This window comes from Hyperolius riggenbachi, chromosome 1, assembly GCF_040937935.1.
Source record: "Hyperolius riggenbachi isolate aHypRig1 chromosome 1, aHypRig1.pri, whole genome shotgun sequence".
Classification (NCBI taxonomy): domain Eukaryota; kingdom Metazoa; phylum Chordata; class Amphibia; order Anura; family Hyperoliidae; genus Hyperolius; species Hyperolius riggenbachi.
The window spans coordinates 641,210,239-641,229,738 of NC_090646.1; the positions used below are offsets into that span (position 1 = coordinate 641,210,239).

The 19,500-nt window shown below is 42.6% G+C and overlaps 1 protein-coding gene across 21 annotated transcripts in view; it reads left to right on the plus strand.

Annotated features, from left to right (window-relative positions):
• Nucleotides 1–19,500, plus strand: part of TCF4 (transcription factor 4) — a 578,937-nt gene that overhangs the window by 450,054 nt on the left and 109,383 nt on the right. For all 21 annotated transcript variants that reach the window (XM_068251303.1, XM_068251305.1, XM_068251312.1 and 18 more), the window contains one exon: nt 16,763–16,868. In XM_068251303.1, coding sequence (XP_068107404.1) covers nt 16,763–16,868 — 106 coding nt within the window. The remainder of the gene's footprint in view (nt 1–16,762; nt 16,869–19,500) is intronic.

Here is a 19,500-nt window from a genome sequence, read left to right on the forward strand (position 1 = left end):
GTGAAGACAATTTTCTGCTGATGGTGAGAAAATAGTTTCTTCATTCCAGCTCTATATAAAGTGCCCACTAACGGTGCAATTTTTTCTTCAGACTCGATCTTTAGATGCGATTTTACCATCGAATTGTATAGAAAACTGCCCTGTGTGGCGCAAATCAATGTGAAACGATTCTTTGGTCGATTAAAAAAAGGAGAAAATATTGATCTAAAAGTTGGATTTTAAGATTGAATCTGAATCTAAAATCTTCTTAAATTGTTCTGTTAATAGGAACAATCGATAATTGCCTTCTGGTTAGTTTTGATTGTTTAAATCACATCTAAAGATCAAATCTAAAGGAACAATTGTACCATTAATGTGGACATTAAAGTAAACCTGTGACAGTGGCATAAAAAGATTTTATACTCATCTGGGGCTTCCTCCAGCCCCATGAGCTCTAATGCGTCCTTCGTCGACCTCCCGAGTGCTTCTTTTCTGCTGTAATCAGCCCCAGTAATCTGGCTCAGTCGCACCAATCGGCTCTTCTGCGCATGCACAGCAAATCCAGCGGATAGGCATGCCAAACTTTTCTGCCAACCAGTGGATTAGTGAAGGTTTAAAAAGGAATCAGGATCGCTTCTGCTGTGTACAGAAAATCACTTACCAAGATGGGAACCTGTGGCTTGTCTGTACTCCAAACAAGAGTACTGTTGCCATGACTGCAATCTGAGCATATCGTTACATTTGGAAATTTGTATCTGGCTGTAGCTGATTTGAGCACCCATCCATACATCTATGATTATTTTAAAAGGCAGGTGCATTGCGTACATTTATAATGGTCGCCATGGGAATTTGGGTGCCAAAGAAAGCCGCAAGTAGAATATCGGTAAATTGCCAATATGCTACTATGAATCACTGCATAATTGTGGAATATTTTTCAATGGTCAAATCTAACGTTACTCTCACACAAGCCTTCCCTGTCGATGCCTAACCCTAACCAACCCCACCGATGCCTAAACCTAACCGACACAATCAGGGCCGGCCCGCTCATGAGGCGGGGTGAAACTTTTGCCTCAGGCGGCACATTTCTAGGGGCGGCATCCGCCCGTCGGTGGGTGCGGGGAGCCAGCCGCCGAGCTGGAGGGGTAGCGGGCAGGACGGGGGTATTGGGCCTAGCGGCGGGGAGGGGGGTCGGACCCTCCCCGCCGAAGCGCTACTCGTAAGAGGCAGTGGGCGGGGAGGACTCACCTCTTCCTCGATCCAGCGTGCGCTCCACTGACGTCACTTCCTGCAACGCCGCCCACTGTATTGTAAGTGGACGGCGTTGCAGGAAGTGACGTCAGTGGAGCGCTCGCTGGATCGAGCGAGGAAGAGGTGAGTCCTCCCCGCCCACTGCCTCTTACGAGTAGCGCTTCTGATCTATTTAAGGCTGAAGGGGAGCGGAGGACGGGGGACCCAGGCGAGGGAGGGGGGGTCCGACCCCCCTCCCCGCCGCTAGGCCCAATACCCCCGTCCTGCCCGCTACCCCTCCAGCTCGGCGGGGGGGGGGGGGGGGGATGGGCGGGGGCGGCAGCAATAATTTTTTCAAAATTTGCCTCAGGCAGCAAAAATTCTAGGGCCGGCCCTGGACACAATGTGTACTGGTGAAGCGGGCACAATAGTATACGACCGTATATCAATGAACTTGTTTATCAGTGAGGCCTGAGTTATGCAATAGTAGCTAGTGACTTGTAGGCATCTTGTCCCACCCTCTTATGTTCTTTTGTAAGAACAGACACTCTTTGGGAACCAAATGCTTCTGCTCCTCTTTTCTCCCCAACTTTATGGGTCTGCTGAACAAAAATAAAAAATCTTTGTGCTTCACTTTATGTTCATCCTCTGAGTTACTCTAAGTTACTGTCTTCTTTGTTTTAAAATACTATTATTGGTATAACAGGAAGGGTTGTGATAGCGAAAATGACCTGCAAGGTGTTTTTTCACATAAAGGCTATAATTCATAAAAGTGCAGTCGGTAAAGTAAATCTGAGCGGGTAAACACCGTTATCGGTATTTCAGCCTTCTGGGTGGTCATTCATAAAAATGTTGCCTGTTGTGATAGGAGTGCGGAGATATTCCGCTGTAGGCTGGCGTTAGGCTGTTGGTAGGCATGCGGAAACAGGAGAAGCTGGCCGAGTCCCTCCATGCGGTGTTCTCTCTGCTGCTGCTTGGGAGGTCTGTCCCATTCACTTACATGTACTCCGCATGCTTATCGCTACATCCAGGGGAGTGGGAATCCCCGTCCGCATACTGCTTGCGTTAATTTTTATGAATTGATATTGTTACATTTCCGCATAGATTCACCGCACAATGCGGTAATTTATTGCTCTGCTCGGGAAAGTCCGCTTCACATGCGGAAACAGCCTTTATGAATACACATTTTGCTCAGTGCTTGGTAAAGTCGGCTGTTTTAAGCATTTCCGCATGCGGGAACGCTTTATGAATGATAGCTAATGTCGTCTGGTGGGCCGTGGCTTGTGGTGTGTGTGTCAGGAGCATGTTGTTTGTCCAGAATTTGAGCACTGATGTTGGTTGCTGACCGTTTCAGTAGTCCAGTGGAACTGTTGTGGATGGAGAGAGGAGTGAAATTGACCAGTGGAGGCTTGTGGCTAGGACGCTGGACTGTTTTGTGGACTTTTGCAGTTGTTCTCTTAGAGGTGCCCATCAGCGGTACAATTTTTCACTAAATGCGACCTTTCAATGCGATTTGACTGATCATAAGTAATCTGAAGGCAATTATCGAATGTTCACATTTACTGAATGATTCTGTCTTTAAATGAGATCATATTTTCCAACTTTCCGATTGATTTTATCCTATAAAGCAATCGACCAAAGAATCGTTCACTATCGATTGCCTTCAAAAATGGCAAATTTTCTATGCAATTCAATCCTAAAAATCGCATTGAAAGATCTCGTTTGATAAAAAATGGTACTGTTAATGGGCACCTTAAGGCTCATACACATGTCCAACTTAATGCACAACCAACCGCACAACATGACCAACCACACAACAAGTTGTTTACCTGACAAGTACGTACACACACACTAGCCTACTAAACAACCAACTCACTTAAATACAAATACAATGTGTGCAAGCTAAATGACATAACTTCACATTTCCGCATTCAAAACAATAAAGTTGTTCAAAAGGCTTGTACACACGTTCAGTGGCGTAGCAATAGGGGGTGCAGAGGTAGTGACCGCATCGGGGCCCACCCTCAACCACAGAATTACCTCTCTATTGGTCCTGTGCTGGTAATAATCACTTCTATAGGTGCTTTTATTAGTAGTAATCAGTAACAAGCTGTTCCCCATCCTCTTCTTGCACCTCTGACACTGTGGTTGTCCTTGGAAGGTTTTGGTGCGCCGTATCAATTGTTACGTACAGAGTGCTTGGGGGGGCCCCATGTAAAACTTGCCCCGGGGCCCATTGGCTCCTTAGCTATGCCACTGCACACATTCCAACCTGCATGATAGTCGAGCTGATTGATCCACTGGTTGGATCTGGCAAACGACCTGTTATCAGTTGGTCACCTGGTGGTTTGTCAGCTGTGGACTCACCCAACTTATCTTCCTACAGACAAGTTTGGAAGATAGTTGGTAGTTGTGCATGAGCCTTTAAAGATCAGTGGATTTCATTGTTTTCTCAATCATTCCTGCAGAGTTGGATTTCTTTATTCTGCCCTACGTGTTCTCTTTGGGCTTCTGTTTCATCATCATATAATTTGCACCAGCAGAGGCCTAAAGAGTAATTTTAAAAAGATTTTTTTTTTCAATAGAAATGTTTTGTTTCTTCCATTCCGTATAATTAAAGGGAACCTAAACTGAGAGGGAAATGGATTTTTCCTTTTAAAATAATACCAGTTGCCCGACTCTCCTGCTAAACCGGTGTCTCTAATACTTACAGTCACAGCCCCTGAACAAGCATGCAGATCAGGTGCTCTGACTGAGGTCAGACTGGATTAGCTGCATGCTTGTTGCAGGCAAATAGATCAGCAGGACTGACAAGCAACTGGTATTGTTTAAAAGTAAACATCCATATCCCTCTCAGTTAAGGTGGCCATACACTAATAGATTTGCAGAAGATTCGGCCATCAGATAGATTTCTGTCAGATGCCTGTCAAGTCGAATCTGCCAGGAATCTATCTGATGTGTGCCACACACTAGGAACAGATTTCCAACATATTTCAGAATGAAATCTATTGGAAATCGATCTAAATGCATTATTGGACAATTAGATCCAATGCAACTCTATCGGTCATTTTCCATCCTGTCAGATAGATCAAATAGATCGAAATCAGACGCAAATCGTTTGATCGGTCAACCGGTCAATCGAACGGCAATCGATTTCCAATCAATTGATCGATTTGATCGAAATCAGTCGGTCGATCGACGGCTGAAATCAACCAGTGTATGGGTCTCTTTAAAGTGAACCAGATACGAAGCACCCTCATGTATTTTCCCATATATATCACTGGGAACATTAGAGAAAACACCTAACCTGCTTTCTGTTTCATTCTGCACTGCACAGCCTGCTTCTTATCAGCCCTGATAAAATCCCCGACTGAGCATTCAGTCTGGCTTTGCTATAATGAATCAGCTATAAAAATTCCTGAGCAGAGCCAGCAGGGGGCAGGCTTGGGCTTGAAAAGACATGAGAGAAGACAGACTGAGCTATAAATATTCCTGAGCAAAGCCAGACTGAATGCTCAGTCGGGGATTTTATCAGGGCTGTTAAGAAGCAGACTGAACAGTGAAGAATGAAACAGAGAGCAGGGTAGGTGTTTTCTCTAATGTTCCCACTGATATATATGGTAAAATACATGAGGGTGCTTCATCTCTGGTTCTCATTAAGGTTCCCTTTAAATTATTTGAATGAAAGTCCGACAGTGCTTGGCATCACCTGCATTGTCTTATTTAGCCTCCAGTTGGCAGCAGAACATTGTCCTGAGCTGTTATCGGGCTGAACATTCTGTGAACTCTCAAATCAGGTTACCCCGAGTGGTGCTCGTGTCTAACCAATTCTATAAAGAAATCTTAGCCCATATTATGCTCACAGTTACAGCTATAGAGTTGAAAAACTACGGCCAATTCTGTACAATCTTAAAGGGAACCTGAGATGAGAGAGATATGGAGGCTGCCATATTTGTTTCCTTGTAAATAATGCAATTTGCCTGGCACTCCTGTTTATCTTCTGGCATACGTAGAGTCTGAGTCAAAACCCTGGAACGAGCATATGGCTAATCCAGTAAAACCTGAGTCAGAGTACCTGATCTGCATATGCTTGTTCAGGGTCTATGGCTAAAAATATTAGAGATATAGGATCAGGAGGACTGCCAGGCAAATTGTATTGTTTAAAAGGAAATGCATTTGGCAGCCTCCATATTCTTCTCACCTCGGGTCCCCTTTAATTTTGTAATTTTTATTACAAATGTTATCATCTGTTTTTGTAAGTTATTTTCTTATCATTCTAGAGGAGCACTAAAGACACTATGAATACAGAAACTTTAGTCATGTATTTTTACATTGAGACCTGTTTATATTCTAAAGAATGTAAACATAAACGATGACCTTACATTAACCTTCCTACTACTGATATACTTAACATTAAGCCCCCATACTACCGCTACACATAGCACTAACACTCCTACCACAGCTACACCTAACACTAACCCTCTTACTACCGCTACACCTAACATTAACACTAACCCTCCTACTACAAGTTCACCTAACGCTATATCATTTCTACTCCGCTACACCTAAAACTATCCCTGCTACTACCAGTTCAGCAAAAACTAACCCTCCTACCACTGCTTCACCTAACATTATCTCTGCTACTACCGGTTCAGCCAACACTAACCCTCCTACTACCGCTACACCTAACACTATCCCTCCTATTACCAGTTCACCTAACGCTATCCCTCCTTCTACTGCTACACCTAACACTATCCCTGCTACTGCCAGTTTACCTAACACTAACCCTCCTACTACCGCTACATCTAACACTATCCCTGCTACTGCCAGTTCACCTAACACTAACCCTCCTACTACCGCTACACCTAACACTATCCCTGCTACTACCAGTTCACCTAACACTAACCCTCCTACTACCGCTACACCTAACACTAACACCAACCCTCCTATTACCAGTTCACCTAACACTATCCCTCCTACTCTGCTACACCTAACACTATCCCTGCTACTACCAGTTCAGTTAACACTAACCCTCCTACTACTGCTTCACCTAACATTATCTCTGCTACTACCGGTTCAGCTAACACTAACACTCCTACTACCGCTACACCTAACACTATCCCTCCTATTATCAGTTCACCTAACGCAATCCCTCCTACTACTGCTACACCTAACACTATCCCTGCTACTACCATTTCACCGAACACTAACCCTCCTACTACCGCTACACCTAACACTATCCCTGCTACTACCGGTTCACCTAACACTAACCTTCCTATTACTTCTACACTTAACACTGAGGTTGAGACCACCATGCAATAAACTCATGCTCTGTGTATTTGTGGGATTTTAAATGCGTGCATTATTCCACAGTAGCTGTTGATTTTGCAATGGGAAAACGCACTTGATGCGTAACAGTATGTTACAAAAAGTATGGTGAACCATCCCATTGACCTAACATCGTTTTTTCGGTTGTAATGTGATTTTGCATGTGGAAAATAACATACGATTGTGACAAGTGTGGTCCCAGCCTAACCTTCCTACCGCTACACCTTCTACCTCTAAGCCCGCTAAGCCTAACATTAACCTTCCTGCCACTACTATTGTACCGCTTACCAATCATCACTCTTGCCATCTTGCCACCACTTGCCCATCGTCATTGCCTTTGCACCAAATCTAAACACCTTGACGCACCATAGCCACAATCTTACATGACCTCCTTCCGCTGAGGTGCGACGGTAACTGTTGTGCTCCAAAATGAAGTGCTTTGCATATTTTGTGCAGTAAAGCGTACTGATAAGTAGAATAACACATCCTGTGAGATGCTGCATACTTCATTACAGTGAAGAGGAGGCCACAGTTCAACACTGCTTTTATTACCACGTTGTCTGGAGATCAGTCTCCACAACAAAGCCCTGCCATTCTTGGACGGGTTGATACACAGTCGATGGCTATGTGTGTGTTGTTTATGCATTCTATATACATGTCATATGTATTGTATGGTTTACGTTGAACATGTCAAAACCAAACGTTCGGATTTGGAAGAGAGAGAGATCTCAATTAAGCCTGACAATGAGTAGTGCTTCTGAAGGGCTGACGCCTTCTGTGTATTGTCATCACTGCGTTCATTGAATACACCTTTCCTGTTCCTTTTTCAATTCTTCTTGTACTTTCCTCTCTCGTTTCTTCCCGTCCTTTTTCTTCTCGTCCTTTCCTCTCTCGTTTCTTCTCATACTTTCCTCTCTCGTTTCTTCTCGTCCTTTTTCTTCTCGTCCTTTCCTCTCTCGTTTCTTCTCATACTTTCCTCTCTCGTTTCTTCTTGTACTTTTTCTTCTCGTCCTTTCCTCTCTTGTTTCTTCTCATCCTTTCCTCTCTCATTTCTTGTAGTCCTTTCCTCTCTTGTTACTTTTTGTCCTTTCCTCTCTCGTTTCTTCTTGTCCTTTCCTCTCTTGTTCTCATCCTTCTCTTCTCCTTCTTTCCTCTCTCGTTTTTTCTCATCCTTTCCTCTCTTGTTACTACTTGTCCTTTCCTCTCTCATTTATTCTCGTACTTTCCTCTCTCGTTGCTTCTTGTACTTTCCTCTCTAGTTTTCATCCTTCTCTTCTCCTTCTTTCCTCACTCGTTTCTTCTTGTCCTTTCCTCTCTCATTTGTTCTCATCCTTTCCTCTCTTTTTTCTTCTCGTCCTTTCCTCTCTCATTTCTTCTCGTCCTTCGTTCTCCGGGCCTTAATTCCACACGAGACCTCACAAATGTTCGGGAAGTAATACTCTGTCTTCATCCCTCGCCAACAGGATAATGTCCAGACAATTAGTCACCCAGAATTGGTTTTCTTTAAGTAAAAATCCACCATCTTTTGTTTCTTTATCCAATGACATCGTTGAAAAAGGAAATATCTGAGACTGGAGTGGGAATTTTACCAGCACTTGCCATATCCTCTCTCATTTTTAAGCTTAGTGAAGTTACGCGCCTAATTAGTAGCCCAGATGTTTGCCTATTAAATAATGTATGAAACCTTCAGGATCATCGTGGCACAGAATCTGTAAGAAAGGTATGCTTGTGCTATATCCCCAAATGTTTCAGTTCAGGTCACTCCGAACACTTTCCTCCTCTTAGCATTTTCCAAGGACTGATTTACAAGCCTCCCCCCCCCCCCCCCCCACACACACACACACATATGCAATCCTCACTGCCAAGTATAGCATATGCTCTTCTATTTCCATGTAAAGCAACACATTCTCTCATGTACATAAGCCCCTCCCATCCAGGTACAGCCCCGTTGTGTAGCAGAATCCCTCTTTCATGTGCTGCTCCCTATTATTTCCAGGACATTCCTTATTCTACAGCAACCTATTCATTCATGTACAGACCCCCCCCCCCCCTCCACCTATCCCTGTATAAAGAAATCCTGAAGCCTTAACACCCTCCACCACCACCTCAGCAGCGCTAACTGCTGTCACTACTATAGCTGACCCGAGGTTCCTGAAATCAGGAGGACTTCCAGGTATGGAGATTCAAGCATGCACCGTCACCCTTGAGCACTCTTCATCTGACCTCAGAGATAATAGTCCTGTTGGTTGGATGGTGTACTGGTTAACGACTCCGCCTCTGACACAGGCAACCAGGGTTTCAATCTCGGCTCTTCCTGTTGAGCAAGGCAGCACCTATTCAATAAGGAGACCTTGGGCAAGACACTGCTACTGCCTACTGAGCACACCCTTGTGACTGCTGCTCTGGCGCTTTGAGTCTTCCAGGAGAAAAGTGTGATATAAATAGTCTGTGTCTGCGTCTCGTTGATAACAATGGTAATGCTGCGTAGTATGAAGGCTTATCACCAGTTTGATTTAAGGTACCCAAACATTACTCATTTTTCCATCCAGCGATTGACTTGACTACAGTATGGTTGTTTCAAATTCGATCAGCTAGCGGCCCAGACACTGCAATCGAGAGCCTATGTGAGTCTTCATCACTAATCAATCTGAACGATGTTGTGCCTCCATTCTCTGAACCCCCCCAAAAATCTGTGTCAATCGAAAACATGTGAACAGTAGTTGATTCCTTTATGCTTGACCGATATTTTCCATCCTACACGATCAATTAAATTTGTCGATTCGACTAGATATCGGCTAATTTCCATTGATCGAGCAGAATGGAACATAATGGACTGCCCCGATCAGATAAAAATTGTACATGAAAATCGAATAATGTGTGGACACCTTTAAGGTTTGTTCTCACTTGTAAACGCAAAACGCTAGTGATTAGCTGTTGCATTTTGCGGTCGTGATTTTACCATGATTAACGTGGTAAAATCACTGTACACTCTCGCGATTTTTGAGCAATTGCGATTAGCGCTTTTTTAGCATTGTAAACATGATCGCTCCAAGAAGCATGAGAAAATGCTGCATGTAGGACGTTTAGCGATTTGCACGAACTGCCGGCGATTGCGGCAGTGAGATCACTACCATATATTTAATATTGCGCCAGCGCTTTAAAAAGCATTAGTGATCGCTTGCGATTCCATTGTGAATGGGACCTTACAGTGGATGTTGATATCAGTAGATTTACCCCTTCCAAATACTTGCTCTGTCTTACCTATTCACAATAAACCTTGATCTTACAACACTCAGTTCTGGCTGATTTAGAAACACAGGTGCACACTGAGCTGCAGCAAAGGCTGTGTAGTTCCCCGGACCAACCAATCACATTCCAACTGTGAACGGAACACATTTTCTGATTGGCTATCATGGATAACTGCTCTTCCTTAGCCTCAGTTTACCCAGAATTCACTCGTTTCTTATCGTTTTTTTAAATTTTGCTTGTCTTGCCCATTCCGGACAATATTATGAGCTATAAGCTATGAACCACTGGCTTAGCAGCTAATTAAAAATAATCTTACAATTACAATTTAAATACAGCTGTTCAGTAAAAATCTAGCTTAAAAAAGGAGGAAAACAAAGTTGTAATATAGGGCAATATTTGCATATAAAATGGCTAAAATTGGATTTGTTGTCCTATAAAATAGGGATGTTTCAAGGGATGACAATTTGCAATCTGGCTACTGGGGGGATGGTTAATGTGGTCTAAATACCCCTCAAAAATGCAAATGACAGTACATTTCTTTTAAATGGCTTTCCTCATATCAATTGCCAGATTCAAATAATAGTCCTACTCCTTTTATGAGAATGTGTAGAGCAGTGAAAAATTGCCAGGAGTTTAGTCGCCCCCAGGAACCAATCAGGTTACGGTCTTTGCCAATTTCGCAGTAGCCAAATTCAAACAATAACATAAGGTGATCAAATGTCTTAAAGCCGACAAATATTTCTTCAATGAGACATTTGTGATGTCAACATTCTAATGTTCGATTTTGCAATAAGTCATTAGAACCAGGGGTAAAGAAAAAGTAAGGCCTGGTGCACACCAAGCGGTTTTTGAAGCGTTCCGCAAACCGCTTCCACCAGTGAAAACGCTTGCCTAATGTACAGTATTTCAATGGGATGGTGCACACCAGCGGTTTGAGGTTTTTAGCAAATCGCAAACGTGGGTCCTGCAGCACTTTTGCGGTTTGCAGAAGCGTTTCTGCCTCAATGTAAAGTATAGGAAAAATGCAAACCGCTCTGAAAAACGCTACTTCAGAGCGGTTTTCCAGGCCTTTTTGTTACAGTAGATGTTCAGTAACAGCTTTTACTGTAACAATATTTGTAATCTGCTACACAAAAACGCTCCAAAAAACGCTAGGTATGTTTATAAAACATCTCTAAACACGCCTAGAATGGCTCTGAAGTCTGCTTCAAAAACCTCTAGTGGTTTGCAGATCTGCTAGAGCAGTGTTTCTCAACATTTTATTGGTATGTACCCCTTTTAAAGCCCTGTACTCACCAAGTACCCCCTAGCATAGCAAACATTATCACAAGTACCCCTTGACAAATATATATTTAATCCTAGTACATGATAATTGGTTTTAAACAATTCCCAAGCATTTACTATTGCTTTTAATTAGCTAAAACACTAAATTTGTGTTGTTTAAATAAGATTTATAATTTTAGAATACTCCAAATTTGTTATTCTTGGTTAAGTATATCAAGCCTAAGTACCCCCTGGAACCATCAGAAGTACCCCTTGGGGTACGCGTACCACACGTTGAGAACCTAGGTGCTAGAGGTTTTTGGTGTGCACTGGGCCAGAATTATATAAAATGACAAATCAGAGATCAGAGGAATTTACCAATCAATATCTATTTTTTTTAAATCTTTAGTGTTCACTTACAAAACGAATGCTCCTCAAAAAAAAAAAAAAAAAAAAAAAAAAAAAAAACAACCACCACCAACTTTTCACCAAAAGTACAACTGGAATATTTCAGCCAAATTGACCTTGATTTTCCTTAAAGAAAACCTGAACTGAAAATTAAAAGTCAAAATAAACATACACACCTCATACTTACCTCCCGTGTAGTCTATTCATCAATCACTTTCTCCTCTCTTGCGTCCTGTTTGTCCACTGTGATTGATGAAATTCTCCTTTGTCTATTTTAAAAAATGGCTTATACCCCATAACAGCTATAATATCGCCCACTTGAGCCATAGAGAAACATGGGCATTACCTTGTACATCAGTTGTCCTTTCAGCTATAACAGACAGCAACTGATATATTTCCGTTCTGACAAAATCTTGTCAGAACCTGGAGGAATGGTTGTAAGAAGAAAATGGTGAGCTTCTGAGAGGACCTGTCCCCAAGGTAAGTATATAATATTCATTTGCAAGTACATCCTGTCTTTATTTTAAATAATTTTACTCTGTTCAGGTTCCCTTTAAGTCCATTCTGGAAAACTGAAAATTGATCTAAACGATAAATTAAACTAAAATCATAATTTAACCAATCTGTCCTTTTTCTAAATTGAAAAGTAAATCTGATAAATAAATTAAAAAAAACTTGGCTCTCGTACGGCTATTTTTATGCTGCTGATTTTTTTGAGATAAGATATATTCCAGTTTAATTCCCAATCAGGAGACACTTGGCTGCGCACAATGGAAACCATACAACCCGCATCCATATATCCTGCTGCATTTTCACTTTCCTGTTACGTATTAATTGTATGCAGTGGTGACATTTTTTATGTATTTATGCTTTTTTTTTTTTCCTCTCTCTCCTCCTCTGTAAATTTTTTATTCGTCCTTTTTTTTTAACCCATTCCTGGCATCGTCGGCCCGGCTCCCGCAGTTGGCTGCCAAGTGCCTAACCTCGAGGCGCTGAACTGGTTAACATTGCAGATGTCTTTTTATTGGTGGAATTTTCCCCTTCATTTTGCTGTGACAAGCGAATGTCAGTGCAGGCAGCCTGCCAATTCTGTGATCTGCTGCCTGCTCCAAAATGGAGGCAGGAGGGTATCCATTTTCATCACTAAGATGACAGCGCCTCAGTCTTTCTGGCCATCTGGAAAGGAGCGTTTTAAAGAGAGAAAGAGAATCGGTGGGGGTTGGGGGGGTTTAAAAAAAAAAAGTGTGTGTTTTTGTGTATTTTTTTTTTCCTAAACAGATGAACAAACTCTTAAACTCGGCTCTTGCGAACGCCGACCCTTTGTTGTACTGCGCCGTGTTTACGTACGGAATAAACAAAAAATAAATGTTCTATTTCTGTTTAGAAGCTGCTGAGGAACTCTTTGTGTTCGGCTAAACTAAAAAGAAAATGTGCGTCCTTGGCAGGCTTTTAAGTTTATGACATGCATGTAAGAAGACTTCAGAAAAGGGAAAAAAATAAAGGAGGGATGTATTTTTCCCCTGATACAGGCAGGGCGTGTTGGTGGTCTAAGACTGATCCAGGTTTTAACGCCGCCTTTTTTATGTGCCTTTGAAGAAGGAGAACTCTGGTGGAATTATGTGGGGCTTAATATGTTACTATTACAGGTTCCATTGATACCCACGTTCCGGGAATTATATATTAAATACGAAGTCACAATAAAAGACGTGTTCGACGAGGTTACGAGGGAGTAGCCTGGGAAAATATAAAATGGAAAGCATGGATCGCGTCTTACAGCTGTTCCTGTGCCAATTGGCTGGACAGCGGCACAGAGGGAAGCGTGTGTTTATAAACAGTCATGTGGTACACACTGCATGGGCGGCCATTTTGTTGGCTACGCAGCCTGTACACATTGGTATGTTTTGGTTTAAAGGGACTCCGAGCACCTCTCATGGTCATGACTTTAAACCAGACGACTTCCAACAAAGTCGTGCTATGACCCCTCTGGAGGAGCCTCTTGCAATGGCCATGTGTGTCACTTCCTCTTCCTGCTTCATTTAGTGATGCACTTCTCTAACAGAGAAGACAGGGGTGACCCGGAAGTCATAACATAGCCAAGATGGCAGCCACGATTGAAATCAAACTAAAACTATTTGGTGTAGAACGATTCAGGCATCAAATGAAAGAGGAGAGCACAAGCTACAGGAAGGTATGCATCTTTACGTACTTTGCAGTACTGCTCGGAGTCTTAAAAGCATGCTCATCAGAGGTGCTCGGAGTCCCTTTAAGAATTCCACCAAATGTAGGCTACTTTTTTTTTAGGGATGGTCAGAAATGCCAATTTCCAATTCCACGGGAATTCTGAGTTCCGGCAAATGGCGATTACCAATCCTGCTGATTTCCATTTTCTGATTTTCGAGGAGTCTTTTTTTTGGGGGGGTAATTTTTTGCATTATCTGATGGTCAAATACTTCCGAGTTGACTCTGCGTTCTCTGATTGGTCCAATGCCTCTGACATCTGTGATTGGGCTAAAATTACAAAGTTGCGGTAATGCAGTATGTCCTTAGAAATCTGTCTTCAGATTTCCGATGCAGAAGTTTCATCGGAATGAGTATACCTACGTTTTTGCTGTGTACGTCTTATCATGCTATCAGATGTGTTATCAGTTTCTGAGACTCACAGTTATCCTGAAAGCAGCATCAAGGGATAACTATGACTAGTGTATTAAGTGAGTTGACCCTTACGTGTTGTGGTTTTAGAATTGGAAAAATTAGGGTAACTAAGTAAACAACGTTTATTAAAAGTCCACTGAAATTATGCTGGCCATGCATGGGTCTATAATAGTCCAGGAAGGCAAGTAATCGATCACTCATCAGTCGAAAATAGATCAGGTTGAAGTGATTAATGCTAATAGCTTGTCCACTCAATTTCGATTAGATCTCAGCAGAAATCTATTCAAGAATCGATCAAACTTGTAATGTAGTGTTCGATGCAATAAGGCTCCTCCCCACCTACCTGCAAACCTAATTGGCCTCTCAAATGATAAACTGTCAAAAATCAGTTGAAGCTATCAGTCAGGCATGCTAGGGGCTATAGATCCACAGGTGATTCAATCTAAGGGATCAAGTTGCATATGATAATGGCTAACCTTAAAGGATACCCGAGGTGACATGTGACATGATGAGATAGACGTGTATGTACAGTGCCTAGCACACAAATAACTATGCTGTGTTCCTTTTCTTCTCTCTCTGCCTGAAAGAGTTAAGGTGGCCATACACTTATAGATTTGCAGCAGATTCGACCATCAGATAGATTTCTGTTAGATGCCTGTCAAGTCGAATCTAACAGGGATCTATCTGATGTGTGCCACACACTAGGAACAGATTTCCAATAGATTTCAGAATAAAATCTATTGGAAATCTATTGGAAATAAATCTAAATGCATTATTGCACCATTAGATCCAATATAACTCTATCTATGGACTATCATCTGCTGCCAGCAGTAGATCGACCTAGATTTTTCATCCTGTCAGATAGATCAAATCGATTAAAATTGGCTTAAAATTGATTGATAGAATTAATAGCATCTATTTCTGATCGATCAATTCGATGGATGGCTGAAATCAGCCAGTGTAAGTGGCAGTTCCTGTCTGAGTCAGGACTGGGTCAGACTACAGTGTGACCCTCACTGGTAAGAAATTACAACTATAAAACACTTTCCTAGCAGAAAATGGCTTCTGAGAGCAGGAAGGAGATAAAAAGGATCAATAGTTCATAGATTTGAGCTCTGGCATACTTCAGTGAGTGGGCCATTGAGCAAAAACAATAAAACAGCAAAAACTTAAAAAGTAGATTTCAATATAAAATAAAACTGTGGAATATCTTAAAAAGTCATTATTAGGAGAAGGATACAATTGTTTATTTCATTAGTTTATTTTCACCTTGGGTGCCTTTTAAGTCTTGTACACACATATAAGGACTGTCATCCACAAGAATTGGGACTTGACCTCTCAGGCAACAGTTTAGGGGTGAGAGCTGTACAGAGAGCCTCACAATACCTACCATCTAGCAACATGTTTTGGTGCTGTGGAAGACAGTGGGGGTGACAGAGCAGCACTCTGCAGCGCAGGAGGGATAAGGAGGAAAAAAAATCCATATCGTCCTCTCGCAGATGCATCGGGGGCCACAATACACATGCTTGATTTTTGACAGAGGCTAATAGTGTAAGGAGTACTTCCTGGGTCACGGCTTGGCTTCCGATTGGAGGAAGCCAGCAAGGGCGGGGGGAGGAGGCGGCAATGCGGAGGAGGCTGATTGACAAGCCTCAGGTAAACAAAGCAGGCTAGCGACAAGCCGATTGTTTCTAGCCTGGCAATATTTTCAGTGGGGACAGCAGAGCGCAGGGGAGACTGGCAGCGGCGAAAGAACGAGGCATGTCATTGTGCACATGACATACCTCTGGGTCCTATTAAGTTTTCAATATTCTGCCTCGGGTTCTCTTTAAAAAAGTGTAGTCTGGGGACCAACAGGCAGTTGGTGCAGGAGGCAGCATCAAACCACTACAGAAGCTCTTCTGCTAGTTTAGTGCAGTGGAAATACAATATCGGTGTCACAAGGTTATTAAAACAATTGCGGACTATCAAAAAAAGTATTCAGTGTTCTCCCCAGGCTCTTTTAGCCAGGTCCTCCACCCGGCTAGTTTTGGTGAGCGCCCGGCTGTCATCGGCTCACCTCCTCCTAAGCTGTAAGCAGAGTTGCTCTCAGAAGCACCGACCTGCATTCACCACACCCGTCTACTTTTTTATTCCACCCTGCTACTATTTCATGCCACCCTAATACTATTTCATGCAACCTGGCTGAAAAAAAATTCTGGGGAGAACACTGGTATTTTTTAAAAGTTGTAAATTGAAACAAATCAGGAAAGTGTATGGGGGGATTATCTAGGGGCCTGGAACTCCCCTAGCACTATTATCTTCGGCGTGCTCTCCCTAACCCCACCCCGACCCCCCATTACTTCTCTTGACGCTTCCCTTGAGGGGACATAAAAAACCTGAGGCATCTCGGCCTACGGGATGCCAACCATAAAGGAAATCTCACTCAGTTGAATGGATCCTTTTATTAAGCTGCATTCTCAGAGAAAGAACACCACTGCCTCTAATGGTGAGACAACAGAGTTCTTCTGGGGATTTAGGACTAAAGAGAAGGTGTTGATTAGAAGAGAATAGTGTTATTATTTATCAGACTTGTGTTATTACCATGAATGCTCTTTGTTGATTGATGTTTAGGTAGACTTTGTGCTGAACTTTCTTTCTTTCTTCTATTTTACAGGTTTATGCCCCATCAGCCAGCACTGCCGACTACAATAGGGATTCACCAGGTTACCCCTCCTCAAAACCAGCCTCCAGCACCTTCCCCAGCTCCTTCTTCATGCAAGGTACGGCTCTGTTGTCTCTCTAGGACACATTTGCATACTGGACTCAGATTATGAAAATTCATAGAGCAAAATCATTTATAAGTAGATATAATTTAGCTTCTGATTCTTACAGGCAGGGCCCAATTTACCATAAGGCACTGTAGGCTCGTGCCTACAGGCGCCTGATGATAGAAAGGCGGCTCACTCCTCTCCTCTAGTGCCTCCCTCCCTCCATGCAGAGTCCTGAGCCGACTGTAAATGAGAGGTTACTCACTCGGCTCTCTGCATTCCACTGCAGTGATAATCGTAATCAGCTAATTACGATTATGCAAAACTTTGCGTAAATTTTCACATTTACACCCATACATAATTACGATTTGTAAATGCAATTGATTTCGTATAATGATTCGTAATTTCACCTAAAATTTTGCGTAATTTTCGTGTAATTTCGTGCCGACTTTGGCAGTAAATAGCAAAGCCCCCATACATGATAGTGACACAAAAATTGCTACATATGTTAAGGAAAAATATTGGGTACAAGGCAAAAAAGTATTTTCCAAAAAGACCTTGTAGTTTTTGAGAAAATCGATTTTAAAAATGCAAAAAAAAAATGGTTTTCAAACTAAAAAAATGACAGTTATTAAAACATTTTTCTTTGCGTATTTAAAATCGATTTTCTCAAAAACTATAATGTCTTTTTTGAAAAAATCTGTTTTTGACTTGTACCCACTCTTCTCTTTAACATCTGTAGCAATTTTGGTAGCAATAGCATGTATGGGGTGCTATTAACCGCTAAAGTCGGCACAAAATTTTGTGACATTACATGAAAATTACGTGAAAAATTACGGAGTTCCGGATCAGGATATTAGTAAACCACTGGTTATTTGGACCATTAGTTAAGTTACAAATATTTATTATACAAAAAGGACAATGCATGCAGTGGTCTGATGCATCTCACAGGGATCACCCTCGCTTCATCAGAGGCAGTCTAGCAATCATTGCCCAACTGCCTCTGATGAAGTGAGGGTGATCCCTGTGAAACACATCAGGCCACTGTACGCATTTTTATTCTTGTCCAAGAAGTGTTTATAGCTTACTTATTGGCACAAATAGCCAGTGATTTACTAATATCCTGATCTGGCTGAGGACTCATCTGAAGAGCTTTAACCTCCCTAGCGTTCTGGACGAGCTCAGCTCGTCCAGTCACGCCGGAGGGCATCGCTCAGGCCCTGGTGGGCCGATTTGAATTTTTTTTTTTTAAACACGCAGCTAGCACTTTGCTAGCTACGTGTTTCTCCGATCGCCGCCGATCCACCGCTACCCGACGCGTAATAGGGCACCCCCCCCCCCCCGAGACCCCATGCGCAGCCTGGCCAATCAGTGCCAGGCAGCGCTGAGGGGTGGATCGGGACTCCCTATGACGTCAATGACGTCATTCCGTTCATCGTCATGGCGACGGGGAAAGCCCTGAAGGAAATCCCGTTCAGAACGGGATTTCCTGACAGGCATAGGCACCGGCGGCGATCAGAAGGGTGGGTGGGAATCGCAAGGGAGGGGGGTATCATGTAGCTAGCGCTAGGCTAGCTACATGATTAAAAAAAAATAGGTTTAAAAAACCATGCGCAGCCGTGCGGCTGAGCATAATCAAAACGCCAGGGAGGTTAATGGTTTCCATATTGGATCCTTGGACAGTGTTTGCACACACCAAATGAACGATCAAGATTGAGGCTAGGTTAACAGTGTTTTTTACGCTAATATGCTGAACTATTAATATTACAATAAGAGGGACACCGAGAGCCCAATATAGTGTAGTATGTAGTGGTAGTTAATGATTCTTAAAGAGTACGAAAAAGATACTCACTAACTGAACATGCAGGTGAGGAGATTAGACCGGCGGCAGGAAAAAACAGCGCACTGTCAGAGGCGCCTGGTGCAATCCCTGACCATACACTGTTATATGCTCCTTTTTATTGCCTGAGGAAGCAGGATTATACCTGTGAAATGCGTTGCAACACCTTGTGGAGTATATCAATCAATGTACGTCTTTTGAATTTGCTAGTTTTTGTGTCCGCTTTTAGGAGGTAAGTCCACCACTTCCTTCCAAGCAAATTTTAACTATTTTGGTCTATTTTATTCTTTTGGCGCCTCCATTTACTATATAGAGAACTGTCACTATTGGCATTTTCAGCCATCCGATAAGGTGAGCCACTCTACAAGTGTGGGTCTAGTTTGTATTTTTAAACACAAGGAGCTCGTCCTAGCTTTTTATGGTTTTCCAGCTATATTGTGGTATTCTACGGATGAACAGCTGCATGCTTGTGTTTTTAACCTTGGAACTAGTTACTAGTGTGCTCCAAGTGAGCTGCCCCGTGAACCAGGGATTTCATATACAATGTTACGATGTAGCAGGTGTCTCCAGCAGTGATTCTGTGGACTAACCAGGAGAGGTGGTAGATCTAAGCATCAATTGTCCATTAATAGTGAGCCTTGATTAGTGGGACAGGGATCCACCAAATTTGAGGGAACTTTTCCCCTGACAAGTGTAAAGGTTCCCCAGTAATAATTGTACCTCAGGTTGTGAATTAGAGCAGCCTTCACTAGAGTTGGGCCGAACCTCCGATTTTAGGTTCGCGAACCGGGTTCGCGAACTTTC